The 25,329-nt window shown below is 37.0% G+C and overlaps 1 protein-coding gene across 3 annotated transcripts in view; it reads right to left on the bottom strand.

Moving 5' to 3' along the window:
- Window positions 1-25,329, bottom strand: part of CEP112 (centrosomal protein 112) — a 171,813-nt gene that overhangs the window by 106,705 nt on the left and 39,779 nt on the right. For all 3 annotated transcript variants that reach the window (XM_055794990.1, XM_027786856.2, XM_027786857.2), the window contains 6 exons: window positions 25,107-25,250; window positions 22,157-22,311; window positions 21,693-21,822; window positions 20,658-20,750; window positions 19,788-19,847; window positions 15,802-15,881 (listed from right to left, as the gene is read on the bottom strand). In XM_055794990.1, coding sequence (XP_055650965.1) covers window positions 15,802-15,881; window positions 19,788-19,847; window positions 20,658-20,750; window positions 21,693-21,822; window positions 22,157-22,311; window positions 25,107-25,250 — 662 coding nt within the window. The remainder of the gene's footprint in view (window positions 1-15,801; window positions 15,882-19,787; window positions 19,848-20,657; window positions 20,751-21,692; window positions 21,823-22,156; window positions 22,312-25,106; window positions 25,251-25,329) is intronic.

The raw sequence follows: 25,329 nt of genomic DNA, 5'->3' as shown, positions 1-25,329 counted from the left end.
ATCAAAATGCAAAGCAGGGCAACGTGTGACATATGGTGCCTTCTTAATCTATTAGAAACCCGTAATGCTGTAATATCTCTTCAGCCTTTAAAGTAATGACAGATGTGAAATCGTTATGCAAAGATATTTCATATTAACAGCCTATACTATCTGACATATTAAAGTCAATACATATATAGAAATCAGGTTGGGTTTCTCCAGACATCATAGCATAACAATAGGAATGCGTGTATAACATTTTATGTACATGCACATATATATACACATACCTAATAAATAGACATCCACCATATTGACACATCGCAAACCAGAATTCTGATAAATTGTAAACATTTAGGAAAATTTGATGTGATTCCTCCCATAGGAAACAATCAGGCAGCGTTATTAACTCTCTGTTACATGTTTCTATTACTGCAGGTCAGCGGAGAAGCCTGACTTTGCGTTAAAACACCGGGGAACGTGACAGTGGTATCAATGGACAAAGCTGGCTCCACCAGTGGTTTGTAACAGAAGACACATTCAGACAGACCTGTGGTTGACATTTTCATTTTACAGGCAGAGGAAGTACCTCATGACAAATTTCCCATTTTGACAGAAATTATTTCCATATAAAACAAAGAACCTGACACATAAGAGACGGAAAAGACCAGCTAATGCATCTAGTCTGTCACCTTGCCAGCACTCAACTAGCTATTACAGCCCTGAGCAAGCCTTTTATAAAGGTCAGGAAGCTGCCAGGCCCAAAGTTACAGTATTCACATCCTCTTCTGTGGTTTCCATACCAGACTGACAATGGGACAAAGAACATAATCCTGCATCTTCACAAAGCATCTGTTTGCAGTGTAGGAGGGCAGGGTAATTCTATTAGCAAAGAGATCAAAGAAATGCCACAAGCCCTAAGTGTATTACTGTCTACTTTCCTAGTTTTTTCATTATGCATATTTTTTTTTTTTTTAAAATTTGATTTTGGTACCTTACTCACAGCTGACAAAATAATTGAGACCTAAGGAGACAGAAAAAGGAAAATACCTTCCCTTACCTAGCAGAAACTGGAGCAAACCAGAACAAAATCCTGTGTCACATTTTTGGTGATAATTCTTTAGGGGGGTTGGTTTTGTGTTCATAGAAAACTGTGCAAATTTATTTATTCATATTTGCCAAAGAGCATCCATCACCCCTACACAGATATGCTTTATTTCTACTGCCTCAGCAATTCCATTTTCTAAACTCCTTTGATGAGGGAGCATACCTGTATATTCATCTAAGCTACTATATTCTCCATTCATTTACGAGACAATAAAAATCACACAGCAAAAAACCAAGACCACCAAAAGCAACACGCCCCCCTCCTGCCATCTAAATTCAACTGGTAAAAAGCATGTGTGGGATTTAAATTTCTACTACCAAGGATCCAAAAGATCAAAATTGAAAGCACAAAACCCCTCAGACATTTCTCAGAATGGGCACACCAACGATGCTTCCAGAGCTAAAAATGATCTGAACTGTCTAGCGAGCTCGTTCTGCATCAATGCTACTGCAAAAGGCATTTGGCTCAGTTATCCCCCCAAAACCCACCTACTGCAGAGCTGATAAATATAGAAATTTTTGTGTTAATAGCTTTTTGATACTGAATGATGGTGAGCACGTCGCTCCTGTCTCCCAGAACAAAGTCTACCAGCAGTTCACAGTAAAGAATACCTAAGAGGCTGAGCTATCTTCCGAGACCGACGTAGGGCTCAGCATCCTGGAAGGGAAGATGGGACGGGCAGCAGCACAGTTCACAGCAGAGCACTACCCACCTGCTCCACCTCGGAGGAAACACCGAGAGGGGAAAACCTCAACTACTCCTCCCAAAGAACCTTCATCCAGTTATAGGCACTGGGTAGCAAATCTCCCTCCCTGCAAAATACATCTAAGACTTGCACTCCACACTGGAAACAAAACCAAAACCCAAAGCGTATTCAAGCATATCCACACTGCTGACGTCAAGAGACATTGGAACAACATTTCTGGTCCAGTCAAATGGAAATGCAACAAATCCAAATATAAAAGGACAAGATGTTGGTCCCTGCGCTCATAGTAAGCCTCCAAATGTATGCATCTTCTTCCTTCGGAATGTATTTTTATTTTGAAATATTATGATGTAAACTTTTAGGAATCTAGTTTTATGTACCTTCCTTTCTTTTAAGGCCTTAATCCCATGAATAAACGCAACGTCTCATTATAACCAGGAATAAAACTTCATTTTTAACAAAGTGTGAGCTAGCTCTCTCTACTTTTTGTGCAGTTAAGATTTGTACAGAAGCTTAGAAAACATGTACAACAATGGGCCACAGTTCACAAATATAAGAAAAGCTTTACTTTTTTTTTTTTTTTTCCCAAGACACTGAGCAATGTGCCTTGCATGAAGCACTAAAATATTCACTTTGAAGATTATTTTTTTCAGTTGGACTAGTTGTGGGGCTGAATACAATACAATTACATCACTTAAATCCCCTAAAGCTGAGCCGGCTTGAATATAAAAATAGGGTGAATTTACTCTTTGGCCCCAATTTAAAAAGCAGCAAATTCCTTTTGTTTCAGTGTATAAAGGATACGGCAACAGAATTAGCAATCTTAGACAGCACAAACATCTCAGTGAAAGTTGACTGTGAAGTCCAGAATTGCAATTTCAGAAAGCAGCACTCTGAAGTGTACTGATAAATAGCGAATACAAACATCTTACGCACTTCCTCTTCATGCTTTATCATCAATATTTTCCTTGCTTCGTAAAATGTCTTCCAAGAGGTAACAACGAAACACAGTAAGGCATCACAACATTGCAAGTCAAGTTCCTGAAACACAGGGCAATCCCTTGACTTACAGGAGAGGTTCAACTCAAGACATCCCAGCAAATGTAGTACGAACTGGCACGGTTACTCACAGGGTTCTCGCCATAGGAAAGCAAGGGCTCACCAACAGCAAACAACAGCAGGAGGTGCACCTGTCTTGGTCTCAACCTCTTCAACAAATTAAAACATTTCAGATGGCATGTAAGCACACACGCGTACAAAATGAGTACCTCCACAAGCTACCTGTGGACAACTCATGGACAGCGAGTTTCACATCCCATCAGCAAATCTGCACACAAGCTCCCTGTGTGTAGTTTAGACAGCTTGTCAGTGACGTGAAAAATAACTAGATGGTGAAACTCCTGATGTGTTCTTGTAAAAATTATACAGGCTTTAATTTGTGATTATGCAAATTCTTTGCCAGGTTTTCAAATACTGCTGGCAGCAGCAAAAAGCTGCTCGTGTCCAAACGCACCATTGTGTCCCGACTGCTGGAGCAGAGCAAGGAATTTCTATGCTAAGGATACATTTTGCCACTGAATAAGCTTCTGAAGCTTAGATTCTGATGGATTCCGCAAGAGGGGAAGGCTTTATCTCTTGTCTAAGTCTACCACAGGTCAGTACGACTCTGGGTTTATGTTTGTAGAGCAAAACAAATCTTGCGCTATGAGGCTGAGTTACAGGAAAAGCAGAGAAAGGGCTGAGCCTTCAGCCCCGGTGATGAAGCCGAGATCTTCCATTGGTGACCTGCTCGGAAAGGCCAGGTTCTCCTGCGGATTGCCCCAGTGACGCTGCATTACATATATACGCTGATCCTACGTATTTGGATTTGCTGCACTTACACAAGTCTTTGCCCACTCCTTCCTCTCCTCCCCAAATACTAACACCTCTGAGGGAAACCAGTTTCGCCACCCAAACTGCAAACTACTCACGCACTGGAAGGCAGCTGAGGAAGAATATTGCTGGGTTTGTTTCCAAACAGCTTTCCTTTTTATTTCTTGACATAAGAAATGTGACTCTTTTACTAAGCTGTGTTGAAACAAAATCAGTTATCGCGATTTGTATAGTCCATTTAGATTTTAACAAAAACTATATAAGCACATGTTCCCAAAGGAGAACACAACTTGCTAGACAACATAATGCACAGATTATCAAGTAGCTAAAAACATAACCTCCATCAAAACATACACAATCTTCCCCTGCAAAAGCAAAATTCAGAAAATTTACTTTAGCGTCTCTTGTCTAAAAGCTACAGAAAACACGAGTATCCATCCAGTATGCGGACGCGTATGTAAGATTTTGTGTACAGAAATATGTGAAGCCATGATCCTGCCCCGATCTCAGAGGCTCTCACACGGAGGTGCCCCGATGCTGGCAGGACTCCACGCGAACGCAGCAGTTCATCAGTTTTCAGCCAAATGCAAGATCCACGACACCACGTGTTAGCTGAGTGCGACAACCACTAAAAATCACTCCACGCAGCAGCTCCTTTAATTTAATTTCCAGAATGCAGACTATTTCAACTACACAAATAATGTATTAAGGCCTGAAGTACCATGTTTGTAGAAAGATGGGCTTACTGGTTTAGTTTATTGTTACAGGAAAATGCTTCACTAGTAATAGCGATTCTTTGAAATACACAAACCCCGATGTTACTTTTCCTGCTCAACTATTTTTAACCAACCGTGATAGAGAAGTAACAGCTTTTTGTACCCATTCCATAGTGGGCCCCAACGCACCCATCGCAGCTGTGGTTAGAGCATCTGGCTTGTAGGGACAGTTATCGCCCGCAAACAACGAGCAGCAGCGAGGGCGCTCCTACAACACGGGCACCCAAACATATGGAATATGTGCGGAACACTTCTCTGGTGTGGAGAGGAAAAAAGACAGTGTGAAGTCATTCAAGCGGAATGATAACTAAACCAAAGGCAGATCAAAGGAACAAAGAAGAAAGACTGAAATGTGAAGCTGAAATATTTATTGCCTTCAAAACATCATCCCTATCCTGTCCCTGGGCACTTTAGTATTTCGAAGTTGTTAGAAAGCATTCTAACTTGTTTCATCATTTCAAAGAAATAACACCAAAAATATAAACTAGAGAACAATTTCATCTTTCATTCCCTGATTTTAAGTATAAGATGAACTCGTCTTTATGAGAAAAAGCACAAATCCACTTATAAATTGTTTACAGCTTGCATAATTTGAGATGTTAACGTCAAAAAGCTGGTCTGCATGCCTTCAAGTAAGCTATAACATTGAATGATATTTACAATTCAATTATTATTTTAAACTATATACTTACATTTTAAATGAATCAAGAGATAACATTAACATATTAAACCACTACTTAAAGCTGTTAATTTAGAGTAAATAATATTCCACGTGTGGAGTATCACATTTCTGTGAAATAAGAAGAATAATGCATTACACTCAAAATTAGTGGCTCACAAATTAACTAGACATTGGTTAAACACACTAATAATTATTATAACTATTTCTCATTATAATAACGACAAGGTACTGTTGTGCTAGGTGCTATGCAAACAGAATAAAAACGAACTGCAAAATGATGAATGAGATGTGGGTTAAAAGGCTGGGCAAGTGGTGTAAATGTGGCTGGAAAGGAAAACGTTATAATTTCACTCAACACTGCAGAAACAGTCTCCAAGATTTAGATACAGCACATATATGAAAGGCCACAGAGGCTCAGTTATCAAGAGAGGAGGATTAGCACAGAGATTAATAGTCATGGCTTTTACATGCTGAGATGACAGCTAAACCTCAACAAGGAGAACATGGAGGGGAGAATTAGAGAGACGGGGGCAGATAATGGCTCAGAAAAAAGGAGACAAGACTGTAATTAAAAGGTGGACCAGAAGTCAGCTGCACAGATAATAAATAGATTCACGAGATACCCAGAGAACAGGGGCAAAGGACGAAAAGATAGGGATCAGAGCACAGTGCTGCGGCACAGGAAGGTGGAGAGCGAAGAAAATAAACCATCCAAAGGGCAAACTATGGGAGCGATCACCAGGCAGGGGAGGAGAGCCAGGCAAGAAGAATCACTAAACACTAACAAAGACCAGCCCAAGATGTGTTATGAGTGGCAGAGCCAACAGTGGCTGGCAAGTCAAAGACGACAAGGATGAAATAACAGCATTAAGACTACCTCCAGTTTTTCCAATACAGAATTCTAAATGAAACATCTAATTACTTCAGCTTAAAAATACACCGGGTTTATTAGTTCAAAGAGCAGCTGCTAAAAACATCCTGGGTCAAAAAGCCTTTAAGAAAATATTTTCCCAACAATCCCGTTTCTCTTCTACCCTCAGACAACGATGGCTACCCCAGCACACACCAGTTTTGAATGGTTTTTGAAGCGAAAAAGCAAACACGCCGCATGCCTGTACAAGGAGGTACAAGGATACAGTCTTCATTCTGTCATTCTACATATTTAAAGTAACCATTTTTATGGCTAAAATAATTGTACCATTATAGGTTAGGAGTCAGAATAATAATATGCATGCTGTAATGGACAACAGAGTAACAATGAGTATCTACTCAGCTCATCAGTTTCTAAGGGGCTGGTATGGTGGACATGGATTTTCACACTATTTTTTCCAGTAAAAGTACTGTTTGAAAGATCAGTTCCTCAGTGAAGGCTCGTTGTGTTCTTGAAGAAGCTGGAGGAAAGCTGTACAAACTATGTAAAAAGTAAACTTAAGATTAGCAAGTGTAATTGAAGTCTAGCAATCGCAATCATCTAGCAACAACAACTAAAGGAACAAAGTTATTCCTTGTACTATTTTTGTAGATAGTTTTTAAGTGACCCAAACAAGGTGACAGCCTGAAACATTTTATGCTCATTGAAAATCAGCAACTGAATTCAATCAGCTGTCAGACTTTCTTTAGCTCTTCTCATTTCATCAGTGTTATGGGCATTATGTAGTCTTGAAATACGCTGCACTGAAATCTAAAAGATACACTAATGTGAAAGGGAAGCCTTTCAGAATACTAAGGGAACAATTCTGACATTTACGTTAATTAGTTGCATATTCATTTAGTGAAGTCAAAAGCTAGAGCCTTTAATTACATTAATTACTAGAATAGCAATTTACAGCAGCTAACCTAAGTGTTATAGCATGGTACGCTTCATCTCACAAGGCAATACTTTTCATTTCATACAGCTGTATATTGCATCGAAACATTTTCGTAGTTGATACCATTAACAAGATGTCACATGACACCTCTATAACCATCTTGAGGGACATAACAGTCCCATAGACAAGGATTAAAAATCAACTGTAACTTTTTTTTTGTACAACTGGAGCTTTCCTTTAAATACATATTTCATTATTGCCAGTAGGTCTCCAGAGAAACTGGTGAAAGAAAATGAAAGGCTGTAAATAGTTAATAGAACACTTTATTTTTTCTTTTAAGTGAGACTATTAAATAAAGCTACCACATTTTTTTGTCCCCTGTTCATACTTTACATTGTGCCCCCTAAAGCGAGGGTTATGTCAGCATGTTCACTAGGGCTAAAGGAATGTTTACAATATGCTGGAAACTTTGACTGGTTTTTGCTCTAAAAGGTTTCAGATGCTCAAACAGAGCACCAAGTGGAGAACAGCTGGCTGTTTTTCCACTGATTATTAGAGGAGAAAAAAAAAAAAAACTACCAAAAACACACAGCCCTGTTTGAAAGAGTAAAACTATATCCAAACTCCTCAGCCACTTAACATTACCACTATTTTTAAATCACTGTTTGCTTTTTTCATCATATTACAGCTGCTGTAACAAGACAACACTAAACATTTTAACAAAAGAAAATGATGAACACAACAAACAAGTATAAACTCTTAACTGCTCTTTATTGCAACATTTGGAATTAAAGACAATGCCTTCTCATATTTCTTTAATTATTTCCGGCTTTAAATAGTAATAGCTTTTCCATTCCTACAAGAATTCCTCTACACACAAATACATCATTTTCAAGGAAAAATGGAATTAACTACAGGAAAACAGCTACACTTAAAAATATTAACAACAAGCAATTATTCAGAAACTGGACTCAACTTAGAGGAGCAAGAAAGGAAAAAAAATAAGCAAAAAAATTAACTTGTTGTTAAAGCCATCACTCCATTTGTTTATCATTTTATTGATGATTATCATGCAGCTGTATTTCTCTGTGTGCAACAGCATTTAGGACCTGTATCACTACAAGTAGTCCATACAATACAAACCATATAATAATATTCTGAAGAAGCAGCTGTTTAAAAATGAAGTTCTCAAAGGGTTAGGCATAATCAAATCCTCAAGATTCATTGTAAATCACAGGGTTTTAAAAATACAATTTCTGTATATTTTGAAAAGTCCAAATTTAACTTTTTAAAAATGTTGGGATCCAACAATTATGCAACTGTTAACTGCAAAACAAAATTATATTTTCTGCTATTTATTCTATCTCCTTCTGCCATCTATCTTCACATTTTTATTTATCCTTGCCTTCATCTGTTTCCCTCTTCGCTCAGAAGCACTATGTGCACCATTTCTCTCAAATTTAGGTACCTTCATTTTTTTACATTGTCCCTTTTATGATATTACAGAGAGAAAAGAAAAATTATACAAACACCATGGGAATTCTGCAAGACATTACTAATCTCAAAGACTAGAAGGCCCTTACATAAAACTTTTGGTCCTAAACTTTGATGCATTTTTATGTATTCTGAACAAAGCAAAAAGAGCCTTTCAGACCAAACAAACCCAGGCCTTCTTTTTGTATATCAAAGAAAACTATACAATGAAAAATGAGTCATTACACAGCTACAGCTGTAGGAAAAAGTAGAACAAAGATTCTGTGAAGGACCATCTTGCCCTGTTGCCATTTTTGTCTTGTCCTCATCTCACCGACACAGGTGAACTGTGGAAAACACCTGGCAAAGCACCTGCCAGAGGCAGACAAGTAGCCTTAGAATTAAAAAATCAAATAAAATACTCAGGGCAGCATGATAACAGGATCAGGGAAACTCAAATCATTCCGCTGCACCAGAGTCCAAACCAGATGGAAGCCCCATGGAAGTAAAACTGAGGAGAGATGGGAACGTACGGAACGTCTGCGGAGCTGCAATCCAGCATCCCTTTTGTCAGGGCTTCAGCCTGAGGCTGCAGCACAATTATAATCAGATTTCTTCTTGCAGAACGTACTGACACTACCTGCTGCTTTTCAGTAAGCGCGATGTCAGAGCCATTCTCCTCAGGCTTTACAAGTATCAGTATGGAGTTTAAAACCGCAGGACAAGCCTGACGAGCTCCAGCTCCATTGCTGCATCTACCTTGTGACGATGCCAGGTAGGGACTAAACGACTCAGAACAACCAAACGACTGGCAAATCGTACTAAGAGATGAGAAGTAGAAGCAACTTATTTCTTTATTCTTTGAACAGAGAAATGACCAAGGTTTCAAAAAGAGTAACTGGTACAAAAAAAAAAAATTTCTTTCCCAAAACAGCATTTTTCCAACTTGTTTTAGTAAATACAAGCACAAATGCAGTTTTATCAGATACTTCTATGAGACAACACCTTGTAGCAGTAACAACTGTACTATACACAAATATTGGAATTTAAAATATAGATTAGTATCACTGAAGCACACTTGGCAAAGTCCTTTAAAATTGCAGTCTAGCATCAGCATCTGGAGGTTTAGAGTACTGATGCAGCTATCGTACTAGGAACGATGCAAAGCAACAAAAGGAGTCTTTTCAAGTCTACAGTGAGGAAACTCCACAGCACCAATCCCCAAAGACAAATCAACTTCTTTTCCTTGACTTTCATGTCAAGGATTTCCAGAGAAAACATGTGCACGTACACAAGTATAGATGTGAAAAGAAAAGTAAATAATTTTCATTTCTGTATTTTATTGAACACGTACATGCACCACCCTTCATACCACACCTCTGGTTGAAAGGCCTTTGAAACGTTTTGGTCGGCCATCCAAAACAAATCACAAAATACTGTGAAAACTGTACGTACGTGCTTTAGAAACTGTTGTAAAAATACAAATCTGCTAATAGATAGGAGCGGCTTTGCTGGTTTCTGGGAAATTTAGCCTCTCTTTCTTCCCCAGAAGAGTTTTAAACAAGTTCAGATGAGGGGGTAGAGGAGCAATGGAAAAAAAGAGGTGTTGCTAGTTTCTTATGTAAACAAACAATTTTATTAAGTGACTTTCAATAAACCAGCTGCTAAACATTTGCTCTGTATCATCACCACTTGCAAAGTGCTGAGATTTGGCTCTCCATAGGCAGGTTTCGAAAAAAAAAAAAGCCAAGATTGAGAGGCAGACTGTTTTGAAGCACTGAACTGTAAATAGTGTGCATGTGCTGCTTGACACTTCAGTGTTAAACTACAATGCAGCACCTGGAGAAGTAGCGTTTCATTTCGGTTCTCCTAACATGACTTTTTAAAAATTGTTTCCTTCAGTCACACCACAGAACAGGAGAGTAAGAAATCAGGAAAGCTGTACTTCAGAAGCATAAGAAATACGAGTTTGTGTATGAGACATGCAAACCCAAAAGCATTAAATCAGATTTCATAATTATTTCCGATATGCGAGAACCATCACAATCGTTACCCTGAGAAGCCAGCAGCAGCAAGGTGGTCTGCACTTCCTGCAGGTGACAAAACAACCTCAGCTCTTACCTATGTTCAAAATTTAGTCAACATCTCCATCTCAAGATGGACCAACTTTATGTCTACGCAGTCACAAAGGTATTATGGACTCCAGAATGGACGTGGCAAACCCCAACCACGTTACAACTGAGATGGTCTAAACATACGCTGTATTCACGTTCCATAAATCCCTGTAACTATAACTATTTACTTTTACAATCAAAACCTCCCTTCTTTACTGTTTCATCTTTAGTTTTTTATATATTACTACTAACAACATATACATGGACTTCAAACTAAATGCTGCAAAATAATCATTCCCCCCTGTACACCTGGTATCCTCCTTGATGTAGGTCAAGCTGGCAACTATACCTTGAACACTGATGGAGTATATAAATACTAATAACGCACGTGGCCATTCAGCTCACTGTTTGGACCATAAAAGAGATTTTTACCGCTAATCTTAAGCAACAATGTTCTAAGTTTCTTTGTTTATCAGAAATAAATGGGGCCAGCCTTAAAGTATAGGCACTCCGGCTGGCTGCAAATACTGCCTCGCACAGGGCTGTGATCCTTCCACTGGAAGCCTTTGGGATTACTGCTGTGACCACTATGCTAACGGTAAATTCTGAGTATTTAAATCCTGAACATAATATATACTTATCATCTCCAAAGTCCTTATTGAACATGCACTCTCACTGGTGTTTCACTAAATTACTACTGTAATTATTTGTGAAAATTTCACAATGACTAGGAAGACGGTCGTCTGCAGTTGACATTACTATTTTGGAACCAAAAGAAACAATAAAAAAAGGAAAGGTATTATTTTTAAGAAAACAGAACCTTCAGTATGCCTTCAAACAATTCTACAATCAGAGGGCTGGAGTTCATCATCTTTATTTTGAGGGCTAACATGAACAGAGGTCAGTATTTAGTGCACCGTTTATTGAAAAGAGATGTAACTTCATGTTTGTGATTGACACATCAAACTAAAGCATTAACAGCTCAGAATGTTTGCACCTTTTTATGAAAACAAGGTCAATGCTACTTTTGTTTAGTAATTAAGACAGATATTTACTAAAAACTGCTACTTATAGACACAGCAAGAGACTGTGCAAAGCAGGTCCAAACTGAAGGGAGCATAATCACAGAAACATTTTAAACTCAATAAAATTAACAGCAAGTGATAAATACTACAGTCTACCCTGATCATTTCTACCATAATGATCAGGTACTTTTTTTTCCTTTCTTTCTTTTTTAACACATTTATTGTGGAAAAGAGCCATTTGTCAGGTCTTTAGGAAAAGTGCAGAAATCCTCCACCTGCAATACAACTGTTGGGAACATTACTCAAGTGATGATCCGGTAATTAAAGTAGATTCAAAGATGATCACAGAAATGGAAATATGAGTAAAAACAGACAAAAAGCCTTTAACATACATGTCCTAGCTTCATTTATAAACCACATCAAGGCCGTGACAGTTTCCAGTTCCCTAAATGTCCACAAGTCTCTAAGCTTCTGCATTTCAATTCTTCAATAAAATGGGAAATATTTCCCTACAGCCTACTACATTAAAATTATGAAAGAATTGGATATTAAAATACTAGCGGAGGCAAAAAGTATTTTTAAGAAATAGGCATCCAAATTTCACAAAGCAAGACACAAGAGATCCTGTTGAGATCTACTCCTGGTAAAAGTGCTGTGTAAAGCCATCATGACCTTTTCTTTCTCTTCCATGTAACTTCTTCAGGAACAAATAGATGCAGATTTTTTTTCCTGGTTTTTTTTTTTCTGTTGTATTCAACTCAGTCTGTAGTGTGACAAATTGTAATATAACTACACGTCTTTATTTCCTATTCCTTTACTTAAAGTAAGAAATAAGAACCGCAGAGATTTAGCCTATTTGCAACCCACTCTCATGACACATTTTATGCAACCAAACTGAAGGGATTAGAGAAACAACCTTTCCCCCCAAGTAATTACACAGAAGCTTTTTAAGAATACTTTGTCATTATACAAATGCAGTTTAAATGACATTCTAGAAAAATCGTTGGCGCACTTCCTATATAGTGACTTTCACTATCAGGTAATGCCTATGACATGCATTGCTAAACTAAACATAAAACTGGTATCTACAAGCCAGCACCAATAGTCATGAGTATCAGAGCTATTCAATTCTTTTGCAAAAATTTGTTTTTGACAGATTCTTCTGAAATTTATGGTAGAAGTAAAAAAAAAAAAACCTTCCATAAACTATCTAAACCCCTATTCAGTATTAAAACTCTGGCAACACTATGTTTTTTGAAGTGAAAGGTACTTCTAGTAATGTGGATTTTACTATTCCACACAATGCCTCAAACCACTTTCATTATGCATCTGTGTGGATATGTTTGAAACTGCCATAGCGCTGTTTGCTGTCACACCACTGAAAAAAGAATAATAATAATAAAACCACCCACTAAAATGCCTGCCACTTCCCTTACTATGTGTCTGCAGCTGACTAGCTACTCAGGATATAATCCGGTGGCCATTTCGGTATCAAAGTGCCTTCAGATCAAAGTACTTTATGAGAAATCACTGATTCACCCACTAGATTCTGAGCTGCACTTCCACCAGTCGTTTCTATTGAAGACTGTGAACTGTATTTTCACCCATCTCAAGGAAGATAAGGTTGTTTTCTAAAGGTTTACTGTGTGTGCCTTAGCTCGCAATTACTTAACCTGATTCCACAAATAGTCAAAGAAATACAGCAAAATGAAGTATTTTCACATAAGACATTGGATCTTATGAATTCATATTATTAGCAAGAGATTGTTAAAAGGACTAATTTTTGCAGCAATGGGGGGAAAAAACCAACATAAGGAAGCCATCCATTTCTGACACAAAAAATGTGACTGCTTGTTATGTATTACTTACGTATATAAGCATATACATCTAAAAATCTTAATAATTTCCAGAAACGTTGGTACTAAATTAATGGCTTGGTTTGCAGAAAGTCAGCCTTGCAGGATTAGCAGTCCTTCTATAATGGGCACGCGAGCCTGTTCTTAGCAGTCACGTGCACCGACACATCTGTGATCAGAGACGTACAGATGCAAGACTGAGGTTTTGCACCACAGTTGAAATCTGAAAGAACTGGCCAGCAGAATATATGCTGGGCTTAGGCTAGGGCACTATATTTCTGTAAATACAGTATTTTTAACCTTTAGGAGCACAAATGCACCCTGATGACTCTGCTAACCTCTGACCCCATCCAGACAAAAAACATGGATGAAACCTAATTTTTTTTCGTATTCAATTACAAAATAATTACTTACTAGCATTACTAATTCCATTACAAAATCTTAACATTAACCCCAAATCATTGCTATGAAACAACCAAAAGAATAGCAGCATAGATTCATTATTAAAGAGTAACCTATATCCAAAATCAAAACATTCCGTGTTTTAAATTAGGAGAGTGATATATCATTTCATGTGAGACATCACAACATTTTAAACTCTCTGAATCAAAGCAATAAAATAAAACAAAAGCATAATAATGAAAAAATAAAAAAGCAAAATAAAAGCATAACAGAAGCAGAGTGCCATATGGAACTGAACCTGGGAAAAGTACTCCACAATATGAGTGGAAGTAGCTTAGAAGACACTTTGAAAACCAGGGATAGTAATCGCCCACTGTAGGGGAAATAGCCTAGACGTGCTTTTAACCTGTCATGCAGTCTCCAGGGGTCCTTTGATCTCAGAGGCTGACCCATCCGCAGTTTTGGCCAAAGGACCCACTCTCACAAAGCACAAGGTTGGGACTGGCCTCTTCCAGCATCATCTTTATTTGTGGGCACCGATGCACCCACCAGTAAACTGGGCTCTTGAAACTTTGGTTTTTCAAACCCTTACTCTAACCCAAATGTTAAACCTAAGCTTAAATATAGCTAGGGAATACCCGAAATAAACAAGGACCTCCTCAACTATCTACAAGAGCTTCTCAGCACGGTGCTGCTCATTCAAAGGAAGTTCAAAATCCACGGCACGCTAACCCGCTTTACAAACACCTGCCTCAAGTGGAGCAGCACCGTGTTTACTCTGCATTGGGAGCATCTGCATGGGGAATAAATTCTGAGCAGCCAAGGGACTGTAAAGTCAGACTTGTTTTATTAACATAATTTAGCACAAACTGACAAGTTATTTGAAAGACATGGAAGATAATTAATGCAACCACATTATCAATGAATCAGACTTCAAAATACTAAAAGATTAAGTTTACCTGATATCAATTCAATCTCCCTAGAATTATAAAATTCAGTGCAAAGAATTGAAGGATTAAAAGCTAGAATTTTTATTAATGTCTCTAGTGATCTAAGATAGCCCCATTTTTGCCAAATACCTCAGATTACAGAAATAAAGGAATACAGACTTCAGCCCTGTGACTTTTATTGAAGTAACTTCACAATGCCTCTGTCAGCCTAGGTAAGATATTTAACTGAGTAGCTTTAGCAAATAACTTCTGGTTTGTTTCAGAATAATCTGTTTTCCCTAGATAGTACTTCCCTAATTTTTAATTTAATCCCTAATTGAATCCCTAATTTAATCTGGATAAACATATGAAAATAATATTTTACATAATCAAAAATGGAAGCAGCATCAGAAGAGTCAATCTTGTCACATGTGCATCTACTTATGTAAACCACTCCCCTACTCAGAAAACATCAAACTTGTTGCATCCTGATCAGTTTTTAAATATACAAAAAAACAGCAAAAAAGCTGTTCCAAGTCAGTTAATGCTGCAGACCATTTCTCCGAGCCTTAGCTACATTTGAAAAACAACTATTCACACAAAATAGGGTGGTATCAAAGAGGAAAAATCCACATTAAAGTCGTAATGTATGGACATTAAAATAATCACAAATATCATATACTAACTCAAATTAAAATACCATTTAAATAAATACATCTTTCAAATTTTAGAATAGTCCAAAGCAATCAGTCTTTAGTTTGGGTTGTTTCCCTACTATGTATCCATTCAAAATTGAAGCCAGTTTGATTTATTTGACCGGCAAGGCCAGCTGACATCACTGATTCTGGTTTATTCCTGACACTTGAAAGTCAACAGATTTGGGTGGCTTGGTTCTTGCTTTACTTTTTTAGTTTTTATGGCTGACTAGAACCCTGAAGATGCAGCTTTACAACGGGAAGACAACCCAGACAAATTATAGGAAGGCAGTCAGATGAGGCAAAGCAGAAGTTTATCTAATAAATTTGACTAAAAAATTGGGGATGATTCAACAAATATTCCATACTCACTTACTTCAAAGCTTCTTCCAGTCTGCGAATTTTCTTTTGAGCATCTCCTCTTTCTTTATCAAGATCATTCTGGATGTCTTGAATCTACCATTTGAAGGAAAGAATACCACATTTCAGCTAAAACAAAGTCTGATTTTTTTTTTAAAAAAAAGTATGTTATTTTAAATTGTAAAAACTATTGATTTTGCATTTCTTTCGCACTGATGTAGATAATCAATATATTTCTAAAATCACATGAAATGCAAAACCAACAATTAACAGAGAGATGAAGTATGAGAATAGTCAATAGAGCTATTTTTCTTCTCAAAATGAACACTATTCTCTATAATTAAGAAATATTAGTAATTACATTAAAAGGAACTTGACTTTCCTTAGATAAATACAGAAATCGTATAGAAATCTGCCTAAAATAATGACATGTATTCTCTGTGGTGCACAGTTCCTACTTAGCAATTTGTGAATACCCAAAGTGAACTACTTATCAATTATTACAAAAATAAAAAAAAATTAAACAAAATGATAGTAAATAATATTACTTCAGAATAATACATACTCAAGCATTAACTAGCTGAGGGTAGATGCTCCTAAGAAAAGTAAAAATTTGAGGAAAAGTAGTTTACTACTAACGAATTCCTGACCCAATGAAATCAAACCAGAGTGCTTCAATCATTATATAAAACTTTTCATTCCTCTATTTTGCATCCAGACATTAAAAGTGCCATTTGGAAATGTGGGGGTATGGCACTCTTCTGTAAGCGCACAACTTACAAACCCACAAAAAGCCCACAGACACCTCTAAAATGATAGAGCATCTTCGCTAACCATTATTATTCCATAGTAAACTGTGACCCTATGCGGTTAAAACACAGCGTAAATCTAGAAGAATCATCTGTCACTCCGATGGACGTGGCAAGAACTCAGTCCCAGGGCAACCCGAAAGCCTACAGAAAAAAGCTGCCCCCATCTCCTTCTCATCTGTTCCCCAGATCAGCATCAGTCTATGTGCTCACTTTGAATAACCTTGCAGTATAAAACCAGTCTGCACCACGAAACGTGCCCTCAGTGTGCCGCGCAGGATCACTACTGCCAGCATCACGGGGCCTCACACCTCCCCATTCTCCTCCGCTCCACCACACTGCTCATCGCTCGTCCTTTCCATCGCCCCAAGCAAACTGTACATTTCCAAGTCATCTCCTCCGTGCAACTGCCATCACACCAGGCAATACCTATACACGTATATTTTAAGACATTTGCACACAGAAGTGGGACAGACTTCTTACATAAATCTCCTAAAAATATTCAGCTGCAAAAAAACTTTGAGTCCCTTTAATTACCCTCTAAATGTTTGGGGGTTTTCACAGTATATTTTAGTTATTTAGATTTGAAATACTATTTTAAATCCCATTAGTATTCAATCAATGCAGAATGAAAATAGCAGCTTTGAAGACCTCACAAGGATCATATTCTAGGAATCTGAGAAATTGCTTGTCTCCCTATAAAGCCATACACTCACAAAAAACGCTGAACAAAATCTGACTCCCACTTCCTAAATTCACTAACCAGGAGTAAGACATTTTTATGAAGAATTCTTTTCTCTAGTACTTCTGGATCAAGAAAGGAAATTTGGCAGCTTCCCACGCATGGTCCAAACCACGGGTCTTCACAACAGGTTTTGCCAAAGGCAGAATAGGTACAAGAGTTTGTTTTGCTTTTAGGGTTGCTCATGTAAGCGTGGCAATGTGACGTACTGAGCATGCTTCTCTTTACCAGATGGGGAGCACAGGAAATCCTTCATTCACCTATAATAATTTGCAGCGTTACATGCTATTAAGTCACTACAATAAAGAAAAACATGTTTTAATGAGTGTATCGTCAGAAGCATAAGAGTATACACCCACGAAAAAACAAATTTAGGGATTCTCTACTGTAAGCAGTTCCACGTAGGTGTATATTACATGGAAGTCTGAATACTTAGTAGGTTTGAAGGAGCCTCCAAACCGATGGGCCGTCTATCAGAAGGTAAAGAAGGTATTGCCAAACCTGGTAAAATTGCATATATTTAACAGCTGGCTTCAGAATGGCTCTCAGGAATAATCTGTCACTGTTCTTAGGCTTTGCTGAATGTTTGGAAAACAAGCGGTAGATTATGTATAAAAAGCAGGTGTTTCCTTTGCTTGTAAAACCATTTAGCCTAACTGGTTCCTGATTCAGCAGATAAGCACATTTAATCAAACAGCGACATTTAGGGTTACTACCTATTATTTGTTTGATGTTTAAATATCCTAGGAGGCAATAGCCACTGTAGACTAATAAAGATTATCAGATAATGGGCAGGTTCTTAGGCGAACAGATTGTACCAGACTTCACAATTCCTCTACTTTAAAGCAAGCTTTTTTTAGTACTTTATGGGCCAATCTATGCTATTTTATGGATTTATATCCATAGATTGTTCACGTGTAGGTTTTTTTCTCCCACTTTCTCAAAGATTTGATTTCAAAAACCAAGTTACAACAAAATTTATGAATAGGAAAATTGCTGTAAAGTTACCTATTAAAAATAAGGGGTCTACTTTCTTGTTTACTGAAAGAGTTACAACTTCACTATCTGTGCTTACTGGTGCAGCGTGATTGCTAGCATGCTCTTGGTCCATGCTAAGTAGCATTCTCCCATACGATCCTCAAACCTCACTCAAGATTCACACAGGACAGGCACCACAGCAGAAAGGTAATACAGATGCATCCACCTCACCGACAGGGATTGTAGTCTAATAGTGTAGATGGGAGCCATGTGATGGCATTTGGACCTGGTGCCTGGAAACACTGCCAGCCACATCTAATCTGGACTCATCTGCAGGGGAAGGGATGTATTGCCATAAACCAATGCCCACTATACTTCAAGAGCTAAAAGATATCCGAACTATGCCAATATATTTTTCTTTTGACCTGCAACACTATTCCAGTCCTAGGCTTTTCTTGAGGCCAACATTCATAAAATACATGACTTGTCTAAAAAGACAAATGTAGGCTAGGATTAGACCAAAACATCTCTTTGAATAAAAAAGTATTTGACTTCAAGTCAGCAGAAGGCACTAACTCAAACCAAAAACTCACTACAATTCATGTTGCAAATGCTATTACCAAGTGACAAGTAGCTGTGATCACATTTCATTATTTTATGTTACAAATTTGCCACATTTGGAAATGACATATTTGAGTAACACATCCTTTCAATTAAATAGGCATCTAACGCACCCTCTTACCAAACACTGCATGAGTTGAACATATAACATCACTAAAATGGAAGTTTAATTTGAAATCAATTGATGTTTAAAGTCTAAAAGTGTAGACAGTATTTGCACAGTGCTTTAAGATGAAGTGGTTTTGATGAAAATTACATTTTATTAATTTAAGCTTCTAATGTAAAAACAGTGCATGTTGACAACATATAGAGAACATATCCAAATCGTGAAGTAGTAAAGAATAAAGACACACGGGGGAAAAAAGAAGTATGGAAGAACATATGAACACTGACAACAGGTCAGGCTAAGCTCAGTTTAGTTCATTATCTTTTTCCTTTAATAGCACTTAACATCAGATGCCAACAAAAGAAAGGTATGCAAACAGGGCAGGCTTACAGTGCTCTCCCAGCCTCCATCATTTGGCAACAGATTCCTAGAATCAGAAGCAACATCTGTGTGCCTAAATATCTGTACTTAAAATCTTGCCTGAATTTGTCCAATTATTTTTCCAACTTTGTGAAATGCTTTGATTCCAAAATCTATTTCTTTGGGGATTTCAGAATTTAAACTTATACCTTCTGTATGCTTAGTGACATGGTTTAGCGATGGTCTTGGCAGTCCTGGGTTAACCAACTTTTAGGTTGGACTTGATAATCTCAAAGGTCTTTTCCAACCTAAATGATTCTATGATTTTATGTATACAATAAAATTGGAAATGTGCATAAGATGGTATATTTTCCTGAAAACATTACCTGTTTTTCATATACATGCTCCAAATGAAGTTTTTCCTGTTGAAGCTTGTATTCTTGATCCTGCAAAGAGACTTGTATTCTAAATAAACAAATTCCATTCTTCTTTCATTTCAAAGTAGTCATTAAACACACACACGTGCTATTATACAGAGTGGTCGATAAAAATTAAAAATCCACTTTATATCATCGTTGAGGAATTCTCTGACATACAAAAAAATTCAACCAAAGGAAAAAATATCTACATATAAAGAAAACTATCGCAAAAGTCAGGATTCATGTTTTCTAAAGAGAAAAAGCAACTTGTTCTCCTGAGCTATTAAAATGCCATTCTGTACTACATCAGCTGTGAAATGAAAGACATGAGGAGGAAAAGTAGATGCCAAAACTCAGACAGGATTGATACATGATACAGATGTGGAACTCATTACCCTGAGATAGAAGGATTGATTTAAATGCCTAAAGATGGAATATTGACCCGAACTGTTGAGTAGCAACAGAAATAAAAACCATTTTGAAACATACTTAAGAATTGTTTATGGTTTAGGAAAAGAAAAAGATACTTATAAATCTTTGACATGCTTCTCTAAATCCACTGGTACACGTTTATACTGTTTTAACATGTGAATTACAACAAATGATCAAAATGTTCCTGTGAAAATTCTGCTCTTATCCATGAAGTGATCACTTTTAGTCATCCTTTTTAAATCAACCTTTAAGCATAGGGTGACACTTTACATATTTCTATGAATAAAATGCATATAAAGATGCATGTTTTCCATGTGTGTATTTTAGTATGGCGATCTAAACATTCAGGGCACCAGAAGCAGTAAAAAGGGCTGGTCATTCTTGACTAAGAAATTCAGGGCTCACCTTCAGCTGTTGCTGTCTTTGATGTTCTAAATCCTGTAACTGTTGCTTTAATTGAGACAGACTATGCTGTAATTCTTCAGTTGCATCAGATGCCTGTAGGGATTTAACAGGAAAAGGAATTTTTGTGTTGCATTCTTCATTAGCTCTACAGATACATCTTTTGTGTACTTAAATTTATTTCTCAAAGGTGCCTGGAAATCAGAAAAATTATCAACGTGGAGAAAAAACTTGTGTGAGTTTACAACTCTGGATATGTCACTTCTATCTGGTGAACTTAGAAATGTGAACAAAACCACCAAAAAATTAATAATAAAAAGAACCTCGGCACTACCCACTGAAAGAAAGAAAACTACGTTGTAAATTAAATGGAGTATCATCAAAGCTCCCGGAATTCCAGTAAATCAACTCAAAAGCCCCAATTTGTCCTATCCCTCTAGAGGATTAGCAGATGGTATTTAAAACATGAGCCTTTTATACAATTATTTAACTTGAAATTAAATATGTACTATATATCTACCTATGCATCAATGTAGGTATCAACCTGATATTTTTACAGAAAGAAACCAAAATTATTACATTTTGGGTGGAATTTTTAAATAATCTCATAAACACACAAATATTTAACATAATATTCCATACTAAGAGGCCTGCAAGACAGTTCGTTTCTGGAAAAAATATTTTCCCCTCATTAAAGAGGCCTTTCAAAAACAGTAAGTCTTTAAGGTCCTCTGGTATCCAGAATTTTTACAGAAGCATAAACAAAATCAGAGTATCAATTACACCTTATCTGAATCAGCTATGGAAATACCACTTTTATGTACACACACACCCGCCAGAATAACCAGGCAACTTCGGGTGATTTTTCAGTTAAATTTGGAAATGAGCAATTAAATCACAATTTTTTTAAAAAAAATGTATGCATGAGTAACTTGGGAACAAAACATCTCCTTGGACTTATCCATAAGCATTAGATTTATATTGATGAGGCCACTTTAAAAACACACACTTTAATGCCTATGATATGTGGAAGCATACCTTAGCTGCAGAGAGAGCATGTTCCTGCTTCATAAAATTTATATCAACATCGTATTTACTTTGTAGTTGCTGAATGTTCTCCTCATATTCTTGTATAATACGGTCCTTGTCTTTCTGAAGTGAGCTGTGCCTACAAGTAGTAAGCAAACAGAATATGGAAATTGCTTTCAAATTTTGGCATCTTACCTGCTCAGTATCAATTCTACAGAGCATGCAAGCCTGCCTGTACCACGTGCTCACTGTAACAGAATGAAACGCTCATAAATAATGGAAAGGTGACATACTCCTTACAATGGTCATTTGGGTCAGTTCCACAATGAGTTTTACAACAATTAATACATTTTCATGACAAATTTTCTAATGCCAATCATCACTCATTAAGCTCTTGAAATAAAATTAACATTGTTTGCTTTCAGAAATTCCATATTCGTCAGTGTTAAAAACAGTAACCGCTATTTAATTACCTTGCTTTCATTTCTTGAAGTTCCGAGCGTACTGCCTGGTAACGTTGTTCTGCATCAGTTTTTTCTTGAGATAATTTTTCACGCTGTAAATTACTATTTTCAGCTTCAACAGTCAACTGCTGGACACGAGCCTCTAGTTTTTTGACTGTCTGGTTCTAAAAGTATAGGTCATCATTGAGAAAACACCAGAATAAACTAGGGTATACCCCTGTTGTTATTCAGTAGCCCAGAGCACCAAGATTCTTTGGTGGCCCAGAACCACAACAGTTACCATAGCAAAGCTGTCATCAATCATGACAGTAACTTCTATGTTGTATAAAAAAAATAGAATCTTAAAAATATGGATGCCTATTTCCACATCCCCAAAGTAACATGTCTTCTCCCTTAAGCAAAAAAATATATGCAACAAATTTCTGAATTATGAAACTTTTAAAATGGGAGAGAAAAGATTTCTATGGAAAACTGTAAGGGATGTTAATACAAGTGAAGCATTTTTAAAACTTCCATTAACCAAGAAACATGTTATCACTAGCAATATATACAACCTGCAGGTGAGAGAGTATTTGAGGAAAAAACTTCATATATATAAAGGTTCTACTGATCATTATGGTCATGAGCAGCCATAAAAGTCAGCCAGAAAACATTAAACTGTATAGCCTCCAGTGAAGTCCGTAGCTCTTCCATGCTAAAACACTCTTCTGAGTACTTTTACAACCATCAGTGTTTACAGACACAAAAATATTTATCAAATTCCTAATCTAAAACAAAGACCAATGAACTTGGGTTGCTAAAGAATTATAGATTCTACACAATTGCCTTTTATGTGCACACTTTGGCAAAACGACATCCAAGCATGTAAACAGTAAGGCACAGTAATGACTGCTATGGATTTGGAGGGTGTAAGAAGAATGTTATTACACAAATGCTACAGTAACAGTGTAAATGCTGTCTAGTTGTGTTTCAAATCAATTAGCAAATATTAACTAAATAATTCACCAATAACCTTCTAAGGTAATTAATTACTGGAAAATGGAGACACACAGAAAGGGAAAGTGCTGTGCACAGGAATATAGCAAACCCGTATCAGGACTCAGAGCACATTCCTCAGGTTTCTGCTGGTATACGTTTCCTTAACGCACTTCCCCATATAATTTTTTTAGTTACAGTGATTTCCTTTCAACAAGTTACAAACAGCTATCAAAAGTTGTATCTTTTTCCTAGAACTTCATCTCCTAACATAAACAATTCTGAAAATGAGCAGAATGAGAACAAGCAGGTAGCATGCGACTACTCTACTACTTCCCATTCTTCCCTAAGTTTATGTTAATATGCATGGAAATGACAGAACTCCTCAGGAGGCTGGAGTCAAAAAATAAAACACAGCTGTCCTTCCAGGATGTATGTATCATAGTTATTTTTGGATGAACAAAGCTCCCAAGATGAGGGAAGTGGAACAGTATTTTCACCCTCCGTTAAAGTAAAATAAAAACTCAAAACATCTGCCATCATAAGTCAGCGCCCCAACTGTCACAGGATTATTAAATGAGCCTGGACTAATGCAAGAAGCTCACAGAGCCAGAACGGTCACCTGAACTTTGTCAACTGGCCTAAGATATTTCATGAACATAGTACACCAAACTCTTCCATCACTGCAAAGCCAGCTGCACAGAACGGGGGTGTTTTGGGGGGTGTTTTTAGGTTTGGGGTGTGTGTGTTGGGGTTTTTTTAAGAAAAAAAAGAAACACAGGAAAAAACAAAAAAAACCCCAACCCTACATACCTAACGTATCACCACATATGTAATTCCCCCCTGGCCCTCCACCCCTCAAGGAAGTTAATAATTGTTCAATCCACAAAACCCTACTTATCAGTTCTATGGTATTAGTTAAATTGTTCAGCTAATTTCACTTGCTAACAGCAATGGCATTCTTGACAACGTGAAACTCTGAACAAGGAAACTCTGAAATGCCAACAAAAAAAGCCAACAAAAATCAGAAGAGAGAAAGAAAGAGAGAGAAAAGAAGAAAACTAATTTCCAGTGACAGTCTAGTCTTTCATCTTAAGCCATGCCTTGAACTCTACCTTGTTTAATTATTAAATCAGAAGCTGCTCAGCAAGATCTGTCTGGTTTTGATGGTTCTTAAATTCAATCTTGCTGACAGACTGTGTCCATTTTTCTCTGTATTTACTGTTACCTATGACATGATCTGAATGCTAATTTTTAAATTCAACATTCGTTAATAAAGGAATAAATTGTTTGACATTGTCTTTTCACTCATTTGATTTTCTTCATACCTCATCCTGATAAAAAGTACATCTTTCTTGAGGATGCTTGCTAATTTTTAGCTTTTTGCATCATTTATATAGTGGGCACAAAATCCAGATTACACCTGCTTATACGCTTCTAATTATTCTAGTAAAAATGCAATAAATGAGATTAATACAATAATTATTTTTAAAATCCTTTTCATCTGATCTTTAATCTAACAGAAGCATTTGATCTTCTGAAGAGGAGGTGGGTAAGAAGTCACATGTATCTACGAAAATGTACTATATAATGTACATATAAATACTATAAATAAATAATTATAAATAATATAAATAAATACATGTACTATATAAAACCTTTTGTATAGTCTAGAAACCTACAGAGACAAGAGTTCTGCTAACTTGAATGAAAAACAGTGAGAAATGCTAGGAGCAGTCCTTAATACAAATATATGTCTGTGCAATATTCGCTGAAGGGCTGCACTTTGAATTTTATCTGGTGGAAAAATCCTTGGCTGGACAGGCTGCCAGGACACTGTCCTCTCCCAAGACACAACCACTGCATTGCACCATCAAAAACATTTCTCAGCCCAACTGAATTTACGTATGCTTTTGCACAAACGCATGAGATTTGAATATTGCAAGAGACACTTGTTATCGTTATGTATTTACAAAAAACTTACAGTTGACTTTATCTGTTCCATATAATCTTCCCCCATTTTGCTAAGACAAGCATTGGTGTCCTCAACCAGTTCCTGTATATCTTCTGTGTGCTTCTTCTGAATATTAAACTTCTCCTTTTCCATTTCAGCCACAGCATTGTGAAGCTGCATCATAAAACATTACAAAATAATAAATGACATAAAACTAGCATTTATAAGTATTATATTATTACAGCATATAAAC

The sequence above is a fragment of the Falco peregrinus genome, chromosome 2 (assembly GCF_023634155.1).
Source record: "Falco peregrinus isolate bFalPer1 chromosome 2, bFalPer1.pri, whole genome shotgun sequence".
Lineage (NCBI taxonomy): Eukaryota > Metazoa > Chordata > Aves > Falconiformes > Falconidae > Falco > Falco peregrinus.
The sequence above is the reverse complement of the archived record's forward strand: the minus strand, read 5'-3'. Positions and strand labels throughout refer to the sequence as shown.